Consider the following 13674-nt stretch of genomic DNA (forward strand, 5'->3'; position numbering starts at 1 on the left):
TCATGTAGAAATTCCGACTTCGAGTTTTATGGATAAAATAAGCCCATATCTAATGTACCACGTAAATAACGGAAATCTTGTTTCACACTATTTCAATGTCTTCGAGTTAGTGAAGAATTATCTTACTAGCAAATTCACAGAAAATGTTATATCAGGTCTTGTATAATTAACAAGATATACTAATGCTCCAATAACATTAAGATATGGTACTTCTCGACCAAGTATTTTTTCACTATCTTTTCGAGGACGAAAATTATCATATTTCACATCCAAGTATCTAACAATCATAGGAGAACTCATTGGATGAGATTTATCCATATTAAAAAGTTCTAATATCTTTTCAATATAAGTTGACTAATGAATAAAAATCCCTCCAAATAAATATTCGATCTGCAGACCGAGACAAAATTTTGTTCGTCCCAAATCTTTTATTCAAATTCATTTTTAAATAAATTATTGTTTCTATCAACTTTTCAGGAATCCCAATAATGTTTCAATCATTAACATAAACTGCAATTATAGCAAAACCAGAATTTATTTTTTTAATGAAAACACATGGATAAATTGAATTGTTAATATATCATTCTTTCAAAAGATATTCACTTATGCAATTATACCACATTCTTCAAGATTGTTTTAATCCATACAAGGATTTTTGTAGCTTAATTAAATACATTTCTCGAGGTTTTGAGCTACATGCTTCAGGCATTTTTAGTCTTTCAGGAACTTTCATATAAGTCATTATCGAGTGATCCATAAAAATAAGTTGTAACAATATCCATAAGATACATATGAAGTCCTTCTAAACTTGCTAGGCTAATTAAAAATAAAAATGTAATTACATCCACAACTGGGAAATAAGTTTCTTCACAATCAATGCTAGGTCTTTGCGAGAACTCTTGTGCTACAAGTCTTGCTTTATATCTCACAATTTTATTTTTATCATTACGTTTACGCACAAAAATCTATAGCCTACTGGTTTAATATCTTCAGGTATTAAAACAATAGGCTCAAAGATTTGGCATTTTTCTAATGAGTTTAATTCTGCCTAGACTTCATCTTACCATTTAGGCCAATCATTTCTTTATCGACATTCAATAATAGGCTTAAGTTCAATGTCATCACTTTCTTTTGCAATATCAATTGCAACTGCATATGCAAATATAGTTGTCAATAATAGTTTCACTTCGATTTTATCTCTTACCTAAAGTGACATAGTTGATTGATATCTCATTGTTTTCATTATTTTCATGTACTTGAACATCTTCAAGGGTTACTTGTTCATCTATGGCTCTTCAAGAACATCAATTTTGGATTGTCACTTGGTTTATTTTTTCCTTTTTCTTTCTTGAATTTTTATCCTTAGAACCAAGCGGTCTTTCATGCTTCTGGTGTGTCATGAACTTATTTGCTATAATATTAACATGTTGTCCTATTGGGACATTAGTTCTAGCTGGAGTATTTTCAGCTGGTATATGAGATTTAGTAACTCTTTTTAGATCATAAAATATATCTGCTAATTGGTTTGCTAATTTTTACAAATGAATGATCCTTTGAAACTCTTCTAGTGTATCATAGACTTATTTGCTATAATGTTAACATGTTGTTCTACTGGGGCATCAATTCTAGTTAGAGCATTTTCAGCTGGTATATGAGATTTAGTAACTCTTTTTTTATCACAAAATGCATTTGGCAATTGGTTTGCTATTTTTTATAAATGAATGATCCTTTGAAACGCTTCTAGCTTGTTATAGACTCATTTACTATAATATTAACATGTTGTCCTACTAGGACCTCAATTTTAGCTGGAACATTTTCAGTTGGTATATGAGATTTAGTAATTCTTTTTGGATCATAAAATGTATATGGCAATTGATTTGCTATTTTTCGCAAATGAATGATCCTTTGAAATGCTTCTGGCATGCCATAAACTCATTTGCTATAACATTAACATGTCCTACTGGAACATCAATTCTAACTGGAGCCTTTTCAGTTGGTATATGAGATTTAGTAACTCTTTTTGGACTACAAAATGCATTTGGCAATTGGTTTGCTATATTTTGTAAATTAATGATCCTTTGAACTTCTAGTTCATATTATTTTGAATAAGGATCAAGATGATCTAATGATGGCTCATTCCAAATAATTTATTTCTCTAAATGCTTGTTCTCTCCCCAACTTAGGAAATAAAGCCTCATTAAAATGACAATCATTAAATCTCGTGGTATCTCCTTATAATGGCTCAAAATATTTAATTATAAATGGAGATTCATATCCAATATATATTATCAATCTCCTCCAAGGTCCCATTTTTGTGCGATGTGAGGGTCAATTGGGATATAAACAACACATCCAAAAATTTTCAAATAGAAAAAATTTGGCTCCTAGCCAGAAACTAACTGTAATGTTGAAAATTTATAATAACTAGTTGACATGATGCGAATAATAGTTGCTACATGTAAAAATGCATGTCCTCAAGTAATTCTTGGGATGTTTGATTTCATAAGCCATTCTACCTATTAATTGGAAACGTTTAATAAAAGATTATGCTAGACCCTTTTGAGTATGAACATGAGCTACTCGATGTTCAAGGGTTATTCTAATTGACATGCAATAATCATTAAAGGCCTTAGATGTAAATTCACCAGCATTATCATGACGAATTCTCTTGATAACATATTCTGAAAACTATACTCTTAATCGAATTATTTGAGCAAGTAATCTAGCAAATGCCATATTTCGAGTTGGTAATAAACATATATATGACCATCTTATTGATGCATCTATTAACACCATTAAAATATTTAAATGGTCCACATGCTAGATGAATTAGTCCACAAATATCACCTTGTATATGTTTCAAAAATCTAGGTGATTCATTTTAAATTTTGCTCAGTGAAGGCCTAATAATCAGTTTTCCTTGAGAACAAGCCGAACATGCGAATTCATTAGATTGAAGGATCTTTTGGTTCTTCAATGGATGGCCATAAGAGCTTTCAATAATTTTTCATGTCATTGTTGATCCAAGATGACCTAATCAATCATGCCAAATAAGAAAAATATTTGGGTCAGCAAACTTCTAGTTTACTATTACATTTGTTTCAATATTTATACATATATGTAATATAAGTCAGAGAGAAAGTAAGATAATTTCTCCAATACACATTTCTTCTCCATTGTTATGGTTGTAATATAAAGATACTCAATATTTTTCACATTTGTAGTTTCAATATGATATCTATTTCAGCAAATATCTTTAAAGTTCAATAAATTTCTACGAGGTTTTCGAAAGAATAATTTTTTTTAATAAAGAAATATGTATCTCCAGGTAGTAATATATTTGCTTTTCCGGAGCCTTCAATTATTCTTTTATTAACAAATATTGTATTGATATAAGTTTCTCCAATTATTAAGTGAGAAAAATATTTCTTATCTTTTAATATGGTGTGCGTGGTAGCATTGTCTGCAAGACATAAATCTGCATCATTTGTTTTTAATCCTACTAATAATTGAGTAGTATCCATAATATTTTACTTTCTATAAAGAACACGTCAATTAGTATCAATCTTTTAGAGACTAATATTTAGTTCTTGAAGGACATAAAATTAGAATTAATTAGTTAGGATACTAGATTTCATGATACTTTATTCTTCAGGAACTCATGGTCAAGATTCTTCAAGAATCCATACTTTAATTATTTATTTAGTTAGTTCTTCATAAACGAAAATTAATACTAGTTCTCTAGGAACTAAAATTTATATAATATAAGTCTTTTAGGAACTGAAATTTATAATACAAGTTCTTCAAGGCCTATATATAACACTAGTTCTTCAAGAACTAAAGTTTATAATACAAGTTTTTCAAGAACTAAAATCTCAAGGGCCTATTTCAGCGTCATGGACTTTTTTGTTTTTGCATTGGAGGGCTCTTAACATTATTTATGTTATAAAAATAAAAGAGTATGAAAAATAAATCTATAATATATGTTCTTCATGAACTAAAATTTATAATACAAGTTCTTCAAAAACTAAAATTTATAATATAAGTTCTTCAGAAACTATATATAACACTAGTTCTTCAAGAACTAGAAATTAATTAACATTAATTAGTATCGAATAATATATCTAAAAATAAGATAGAAATAAAATAAAACTATGATCCTACAAAATATGCAGATAAAATTATAATTGCAATATAAACTAGTATTTGGCCAAAACAAAGGAATTTAGTAAAAATTTAAATGCCACAAACGAAAATAAAAAAGTATGTGCTATATACTCATTAGGACTGCCAAAATGGATCCTTGTGAATTTAATAGTGAATTCAATAAAGATAGATATAGCCTCATGCAATATTTCTTTTAAATATGAAAAGAAAAAAATAGCTTTATCTTGAATTTTATTTTAAGCGATTATGTTGATAACCTGTTGTGAAATAAAGAACAATAACAAGAATAAAGAGTGTTGTAAAATAAATATCAAAAACAAAGAAAATAAAGAGAGAAGAGAGTAATTTTCTGAAGTGTATATATGTATGTGTATGTATCATTTTATTGATTGTAACACCTACTTATAGGTGTAAAAGGTTACATAAATAAAATTCTATTTATATAAGGAAATCTATTCATAAACATAATGATAGGCATTCAATATAATTCAAATACTATAATAGTATCATAATAAATTTCACTTTTTACTTATTTTTTAAAAACAACTATAAAAACACTACTATTTTTTTATTTTTTTTAAATTACCTTCCCCTATTTTTAGGAATATCCACTCTTCAGCTTTTTTATCTTTTTTTTCTTAGATTAGTTTCAGGTATTTTACAGATTCCTGACATATACCATATTTTAGTAAATATATACCATTGTTGTTCAATACTTGAATTAAATGTTATTTCATTTTAAACAATTTTAAATATTTAAAATATATTATTATTTGATGAATGTATACTTTTTGTAATTTAGTTTCTTTTGTTTGCATTTTATTTTATTTGAAAAAAATTGAAATATCCAACATATACTTATTGTATACTATTTTTGGTTAGAATATATACCCTTTGTTGTTATCTATGTCTAAAATATATCAAATATATACTTTTTCTTTTCAATATATATTGGATATATACTTTTTTACCTTATAGCAATTTATTTTATATTCTCGGTACATCTCTAAATCTTTAAAAATAAAAGAATATCTTTTAAATTTATTTATTTATTTATTCATTATTAATATTATAAAATCAAATAAAATATAAAATAATATTTCACAAAAATTAATATATTTAAAATTCATTATACATTAAATGTACTGAATATTTTTTTAAAATATATCTAATAGATATTTTTCATTTGAAAATATAAATCAGATATTTTATAAAATAAAATTATGCTTTAAAATATTTTTATAAATAATTATCTATTTTTATTTTCTGCAATTCTCATGAGTACTTTCGTAATTATTTGATATTTTATAGCATTTATGAACGAAACACCTATTCTTTTCGAAAAAATAACTTACATCTGAAAAAAAAAAAATTCCATTTTTAATTAAATGCTAAAAAAATTACAATCAAATAGCAGAATTGAGAATTTTCCGAATGACCATCTAAGCACCAGAACCGACTGCCAGATACAGTTCGCGAAAGTTGATATATTAATTGAAAAATACGAATTTATTTTATTTTCATAAATCTGTAAAATTCCAAAAAAATAGCGCAACTGTCGCTTCAACTAGAAGTATTTTTTCCGCTGACCAATCTTCCTGAATACACCAAACACAAGAAAATGTTTCCTTGGAAAATATTTTCCGCCAAACAAACAGGGCCTAAGATAATAGTAAGAAACATTTGACGAACGTGCCAAGCAGAATACAAGTTTGCCCCACGCATACTTCTACCACATAAAATAGCATTCAAACGAAGAGATGCCAGGGGAAGATTACTTTTAAATAATGAGCCACCTCAATTATTCATCCTGTTTCTGGAATATTACTTTCAGCCATACGATTCTAATGACAATGGTTTTAGAACAAAAATAAAGAATTGAGTTTGATACATGAGGATCGGAGAGCAAACATGGTAATTTCACTACCTGCAGCTCAACAAGACATTGAAAATTTAAAAAGCCTCAACAGTGTATCTTACAAATGCCTCCTCCGCCTATATAATGAGCACCTGAACTGTTTATCTAAAAATTCTGATACTACGGTGTAATCTTTCTCTTTTAAGTGATCTAAATAGGAAGGGAATATAGCATGGCATGCCTCCTAACTTACTCAAGATGAACAAAATTCTCAAATTCAGAAATATTGCAGCTCAAAGTAAGCTCAGGGCATCTCTCAGATGGTGCTGGTCATGAGTCGAATCATAGAATCTCGTGAGCCTTGCCATAATACCTGTTTATGAATGGAGCCTGCAAGTCAAAAATATTAATTAGCACACAAAAATATTAATTAGCACAAAGAATTACTTTTTAGCAGAGTCCTCTTCAGAAAAAGTGCAGTGTCTGAGCATTCTACCCACATTGTAGACAATTGAATTACAGTAGTACCATGGCATACATGTCAACAGCATAAATGAAAGACAAATAAATTACATTCCGAAAGATCATCCTCACCCAACAATTCCCTTTTTACTTCACCTTGCCATTTTGGACGTCCCAAGAAGTTTCAGATGAGCAAAGGACGACCATGTAGATTATTACATAATATCAATGAACAAACTGAAGACATTCCTCAAAAAGAACACAAACAGGAATGCCATAACTTTAGGTTACAAAAACCTGAAACCTGCAAAATTTATATCTAAAGCTTCTGATCTGCTCACGGTCCCTCCTTCACAACTACCCATAAATAATACACTAACTCAAAGTGACTTGGTTTATAATGCAAAAAATAGAAAAATTAAACACTCTGGGAAGTATTTCAATGGATAATACTATTAGTTCTCCCTCGGCCATATCAATATTAAAAAAGAAACACAACCGCAAATTTCATCAAGATAAATAATCAGACTTGAAATCATTGAAGGAAATAGAGATATTTATAGGACTTGCAAGGTGCTTAGAAAATGTAAGTGTACATCCAAGTAACCAATCTATATCTACATCTTCTTTCACAATTTGGAAATTAAAGTCATCAGAGTGAATACTAACTTACTAACTAGTCTTCCCCCCTCCCAAAAAAAAAAACAGAAACAATTCCTCCACTGAAGATGGTGGCACCGCCACTGCCATGCACAACTAATTCTTACTAGAGATTGTAATATATAGGAGCATATTAAATAGCAATTTCCAACATTTACCTTTACATTTGATATGTCGGGTGTATCTGGTGTTTGCACAGGATAGAACTTGTAAAACCTCATATTTTCATGTGCCCTTTTAACTTCTTCACTCATTTCTTCCAAGGCCTTTTTTCTGGCTTCTCTTGCCTGCAGAAAAGGAAAACTATTAAAAGCTACTTAAGTTATCTTACTTGCACTCTTAAACAAAACAAATAAACAGAACATATCTGCCACTTCACAGTACCTCCCGGTTAGCGCTCTTTGCTTCTTTAACTTTCTTTTTGACAAAGTCCTAATAAGAAACAAAGGCTTGGCTAAATTTCAATTGAGTTAAAAGTAACAGAGAACCACGAATTATTTGAATATGTTCAGAATCACACCTTAAAGGCCTCCTTTTGATCTTCAGACAATTCCTCCGCCTGGATCAGCTCATTGGTGAACTCCTGTGGATTGGTAGACAATTTTAGCACAAGGTAATGGTCTTTCTTTTTCATTTATATTTTTCCTATTCTTCAAGGGGAGGGATTCTTGAAGGGTGTAGATATAATTGCTCAAAATTCTGCACTCTTCCCATTCAACAAATTCACGGAGAAGTTACAAGTCCAATGTATCCATAAAGATACACCATTTTACGGCATTCTCTTCAAACATGTAAGGTACCATCCAAAGATTAATATTCCAAAAAACTGAACGGTGAGTTATGAAGGCTTATCACAGCCCCTCTGCTTAAACCAACTCTTCCAGTAATGTTGCAGTTGAATCACAATACTTTCTATAAAGGCAATGACAAAAAGCCAAATAAAGTAACTTCACTACAGATCCATTCAGTTTTAAACTAAGACACAAACATCAGAAAATTAATCTTGTACCTCGAGTTCATCCATATCCCAATCAAATTCGCAAAAAACCTGCATGAAACAAATATGTCAATTTCTAATCTTGTGCACTAACCAAACTCAACCAAAACATCCACCATCCAGTCTGATTTCCAAGAGTTCTCTTTTCATACCGGCTTCGGTTCTGCTTCAAAGAGTATTGGAACCACAGTGCTCTGTTCAAGCTCATCTTCCTTAAAGGGATTGTAAAAATCTGTCAAAGCATAAAGCAGACATCAGAAAACTATACAGCTCATCTTACAGTAACGAAATACATGGACAAATAATAAGAGCTGTGTCACTCTTTGCATTAAGAACCAAAATTGGTTCAGAGAAATCAATATATTCTGTTATATAATTTCATATAATCCTAAGAACTTAGGAATATTTTCTCAAAATTCTTCTTTCTCACAGTATGGTAATCAATACATATGCGGTAAAGTAAACAAATGGCATTTGCATCAGAACTCACAAGGCAAGCAGTACTCATATTTCTTAACGCGCTCTATCTTCAAATGCCTCAAAGCAGACCTGCAAGCAAATCATTCTCGTAAGTAGCAATAACAAGAACACATCCTTACCCATGCATACATGTCATATTCATAGTATTACTACCAAACAGCACTAGCACAAGTTTAATTTTAACCATAATTATATTCCTACATGGTACATGATGCATCAAATAGCATATGCAACACCAATGACGCAGAAAAAATGATCAGAAACAAAATTTCTATTGTCCAAAAATACCAAAAAAAAAAAAGGATTAGATGAAAAGATCATTCTGGAGAAAGACAGATGAGCAGAAGTGCCATGTTTCCTCGTGCATCTGTTGCTTTTACAAATAACCATGATGTCTCCATTCAACTGGAAGTCATATACAAAGTAAAGATCACAACATTGTAAAAAAAATATCATATATCCAAATGGTACTTGACAAACAAAAGCCAAATCTTAACTTTGGTTTATTAGCAATAGGATGCCAGCCATGAAAGTCATATTTGAAGTAAAGATCACAATAATGTGAAAAAAAAAAAATCATAAATCCAAATGGTACTTGACAAACAAAAGCAAATCTTAACTTTGGTTTATTAGCAAGAGGCAGCCCCAAAGGAAACAGGAAAAAGGAACTTTTTGAAATTATTCTCATTTAGTTATAATTTTGACCCATTAGGGTATCCATGAAGTTTGTTACATCTATGAGCTATTAGTGACTTCTATTTAGGACAAAGGAGTAATACTTATTAACTTGGGATTGCAATTGTAACTTACATCATTCTATCTATGAATCTGTCCTATAAAAATTAGGAGTTTAACAAGTCCATGTATTGTTTTCTAATTCAATGTAATAAGCATATAAATGTCAGTTTAAGAAAAAAGAAATCTTCAAAAGGTGATGCAAGCATGCAACTCTCACTCTAGGAGATAGCCAATTATGCCCAATGCATTGTAAGAGTGAAACTCAAACCCTTTTTTATCATTCCCTTAATCCTGCAGTCCATCAAATTTCTTATCTAATTATCTTCAGAAGGCAAATCAACTTCCAACCTCTTCTTCAAAAATCCTTTCTCTAAACACCATTCATGGTGCAATTTATATTGCAGATCCCAAATCATAAACAGAATCTAACTTCAAAGATAATTTCAATTGTGACACATGTACTCGATTCTCCCTCTATCCAAAAATGCAAAATCCACCTTTTAACATTCATTTGGCACCTTTTGAATCCTTAAAGTTACTTTGGGGCTTCCATTTAGCCCCTCCTAATAGTTCTACATTAGTTTAACAACTTGGTATCGTACAAGTTTGTAGCTCAAACACCATTCAAGATAGCAGCAAACACCAAAAACTAGAACTCTTAATGCATAAAGGCAACTGAAGGGTAAGCTTGCATTTTAAAAATGAATCATCATGTTACGAAGATTGAATAAGCATATGAAAACTTCAGCTTATTAAATGAGCTCCACATATACAGCATAAGAATTAAAAGAATAGTAATAAGTTTGAGCAAATACCAAAAATAAGATAACAAAACTTGTACAATATATAGGAACTGATTTAGCCACTCTTAGCATCCATCATTATAAGATATGTTTTTGAAAGGGGAAAAAAAAAAAGAAGGCTGAAGAAAAAAGAAAGGAGATTGAGAAAGTGAGAGCAATACTTTCTTTGAGTGCAGCCCATAATAAAAATTTGTGACTTCAGTCTATCAACCTGGCTATCTCTGTAGAATAGACAAATAACTTAAAGACATAAACTAAAAATCTTCAGTAAAAAGGTCAAACTTGTAAAGCTAAATATTCCATAAAATCCATCTAATAGTTGGATACCTTTTCTCCAAAGGAATATATGGAACCCAATCCATTTTCATTTGTTTCATGGGAACTATTTCTTCAGCCTCCCTCTGAACTGAGTTAATTCCTATCTTATCAGAAGGAGGAAAAGGAGATACAACCTGGAAATACAAAATATTTCAGAAAGAGATGCCATGACATATATCTATAATGAAAAAAGACTGCAGACACAAAAAATCACATAGCATGAATAAATATGTAAACAAGAAAAAGAATAAATTAAATGGCACAGATTTCTACATATTAACAGCATCAGTTCCCAATCTAAAATTTAAACAGATAGGATAGATATGCAAAGCAACTTTTTAGGAAGAAAAAGTTCAGTGTCAAGAAAACAGTAATTCCAGATTGAGAAACAAATTCTTTTATCTCTATGGTTATGGACTAGTGCCCTATAGTCAATGCAAAAACCATACAATCATTGATAAAAAAAGCCCATCAAATCAGTGAGAAAGGATAGAAGAGTTCCCTAACATCTTTAACTGGGATCCACCAGAAAAACAACCTCCCGAATTGCAACAGTTAAACAGGAAACATTAATAAACATATAAATCACTCCTTTACCCTAATAGTTTTTTCATAACAATCATTTTTTAATGGTTTGATCGTAAGCAGAACAAAAAGCACATTCATCCATTCTCTCCTTCACTTGCTATCAAAAAACAAAAAGGATATCCAATAACCAATCCTTATCATCTTAACACTTGTTTTCAACCATCCCTCCTATTATTAATTCCCCAAACAAACATAGCCTCCAAAAAAGAAAGAACTATAACCCTCTCTTACTTTGACAACAACCATGGAAAAATAAAGAAAAGAGAAAATAACACAATAATCAGCCTATAATTCCATATGACATGAAGTTGATAAAGTTCAAACCTTAATAGAACTCATTGGTAGAAACAGATACATTAAGAATCAGTGAAGTCAAATTATATTTTCTTCTAAGCTTACATGCAAAAGAAACAATTAACTTACCGCGACAACTACAGGTATGCAAATCACTTTCTGTTCATCCTTGAAAGGTACCAATTGAGCTGAAAACATAAGCAAACAAGTCCAATGAAGTATGAAATGGACAAGAAAGAGAGGGAAAAACGAGGTGTATAAATGCATCAGAAAAAGAAAGATGCAGCTATTTGGCACCCAATTACATGGACAATAAAAAATAAAACAGCATAGGTACAAAATAAATTGTGGAAGGGAACTAGGGTTAGAAAAAAACTTACGCTCCGTAGAACCAAACAAGTACACTTTTTTCCCATGGAGAACCCCACCCTCTTCAAATGCATCCTGACCAATGACAATAACAATTTTAGAATTTAACTAATGAATGTGCTCTAGTATACCAAATAACAGGGAATGAAGCAAACATCAAACAGTAAAACAATTGACCCAGCATACATGCATGCATGCATGCATACATACATACATACATACATACATACATATATATATATATATATATAAAGAAGGGAATAGCATAGGACTTACTTCCAGGTTGGAGAAGTTCCAATTGTATTGATAGACTGAGTCTAATTGATCCCACTGTATAAACATTTGATAAGTGATTAAATTAAAGACAAGAGAACTAAAATAGTGATATAACCAAAAGTGAAAAAGAAAAAATCAAAATTCAAATAAAACCTCTGTCCCAACAGGAAATGCTGCCTTCCATAAATCTTCCTAGAAAACAGAATTCAAAGAGTTTTCATTAGTAACAGAAACAACGACGTACATTTATTTCCCAATAAATTTTAAAAAAAAAAAAAAAAGAGTAATACACACACTTACAAGCAAAAGAAAGCACAAAAAAGCCTCATTATAAAAACTAAACAGTATATTTATTTATCCATACAATGGCATAAAAATTGTTAAGCAAGCTCCAATTTACAAATTATTAAACTCAATCACAATAAGCCAAAATAAAGTAGCATTCCATTTAAACAAACCTAACATATACACACAATACACAACATTAAGATTCAAGCAGAAGCTTAAAGGAAATAAAGTTAACAAAACTTCCCCTAATTATTTTTCTCTCTACACGAATGCAAAAGAATACAAAAGAGAAAAAAAAAAAAAAGAACAACCCTAAGGCATAATAAGAAAACACGAAGCAAAGGGATTAAAAGAGAAGTACCAAGTTACGCTGATCCTCGAAGTATTCGGGTTCGGGTTGGGGTTTGGAGACCTTGACCCGTTTAGGTTGAGTAGTAGTAGGAGCTGCTTTTTTGGTGGCTTTCTGCTTGTGATTCTTCTGTTCTTCTTGTGTAGTAGTAGTAGTAGTAGTAGTAGAAGAAGAGGCCTTTGCTTTTGCTGCTGCTTCTTCTTCAACAACATTGTCTTTTTGGCTTCTCTTTCTCTTGGCTCCCTTCCTCATTTTTTTTCTTGCTTATACAGAGATAAGATTGCAGGGAAAATCAACCTTCTTTTATAGAGAGATTACAAGGAAAATTAATCTTCTTTCGGATCGAAAGGCGGTGGATCCAAATTCGAATTTTAGAGAGAGAAAGAAAGGGAAAATGTTTTTTCTTTTCTTTTGAAGGTGTCGTGTTTTTAGAGAGAGAATAAGTGCTTATATAGGGAGGAGTTATTTTGGGATATTTTATTTTTTTGAAAGCGTTAATTGGACGCGGGGTATGTGACAACAATAGCCGATAGGGTTTTTTCTAGAGAGAGAGAGGCGCACATATTTGAAATTTGATGGGTTTTTTGAAAGGAGACTAGCGTCTATCGTACGGACAAGTCATAGACAGAACTGTCAGTGTGAGGGTGAGACGTGGGGCGCGTTATCCTCCCTTCTTCTTTTTTCTTTTTTCCTTTTTCTCTTCATTCATCTACCTGTTTATGGACTTGGGTTCCTCTAGAAATTTAGGACTTAGACATACAGTTTTACTTTAAGCCTGTCTGAGCACAAATCCGAAAAGGCCCAATTGTTTTTTTACAATGTTTTTTCTTAGGCCCACTTAACAAGTTCGCCTTATCCGAAAGGTTTGCATATAAAAATTTATATATTTTTTCAAAAAGAATCGAGCTTGGTTAAAATCTTAACCCACATAAATAGGTCTCGCCAGACTCGAGTTAAGGCTTAAAAAATACGAGTCCCCATTCAAACTAGCCGAAGCTGCCTTTTGAATAGGTTTATTCATTCATAT

At 30.9% G+C, this 13674-nt stretch overlaps 1 protein-coding gene across 1 annotated transcript; it reads right to left on the reverse strand.

Moving 5' to 3' along the window:
* Positions 1-5941: 5941 nt before the first annotated feature.
* On the reverse strand, positions 5942-13380 carry LOC8274913 (protein HEAT INTOLERANT 4-like). The gene is made up of 14 exons (XM_048376832.1): positions 12660-13380; positions 12164-12202; positions 12011-12064; positions 11746-11809; positions 11495-11553; positions 10493-10617; positions 10327-10386; positions 8635-8693; positions 8297-8376; positions 8157-8195; positions 7668-7730; positions 7532-7579; positions 7306-7434; positions 5942-6415 (listed from the first exon to the last, which is right to left on the reverse strand). The coding sequence occupies exons 1-14, from the start codon at positions 12897-12899 to the stop codon at positions 6368-6370; spliced, it is 1107 nt and encodes a 368-aa protein (XP_048232789.1). The 5' UTR covers positions 12900-13380; the 3' UTR covers positions 5942-6367.
* Between the last annotated feature and the right edge of the window lie 294 nt (positions 13381-13674).

The sequence above is a fragment of the Ricinus communis genome, chromosome 7 (genome assembly GCF_019578655.1).
Source record: "Ricinus communis isolate WT05 ecotype wild-type chromosome 7, ASM1957865v1, whole genome shotgun sequence".
In the NCBI taxonomy this organism is placed as follows: Eukaryota; Viridiplantae; Streptophyta; class Magnoliopsida; order Malpighiales; family Euphorbiaceae; genus Ricinus; species Ricinus communis.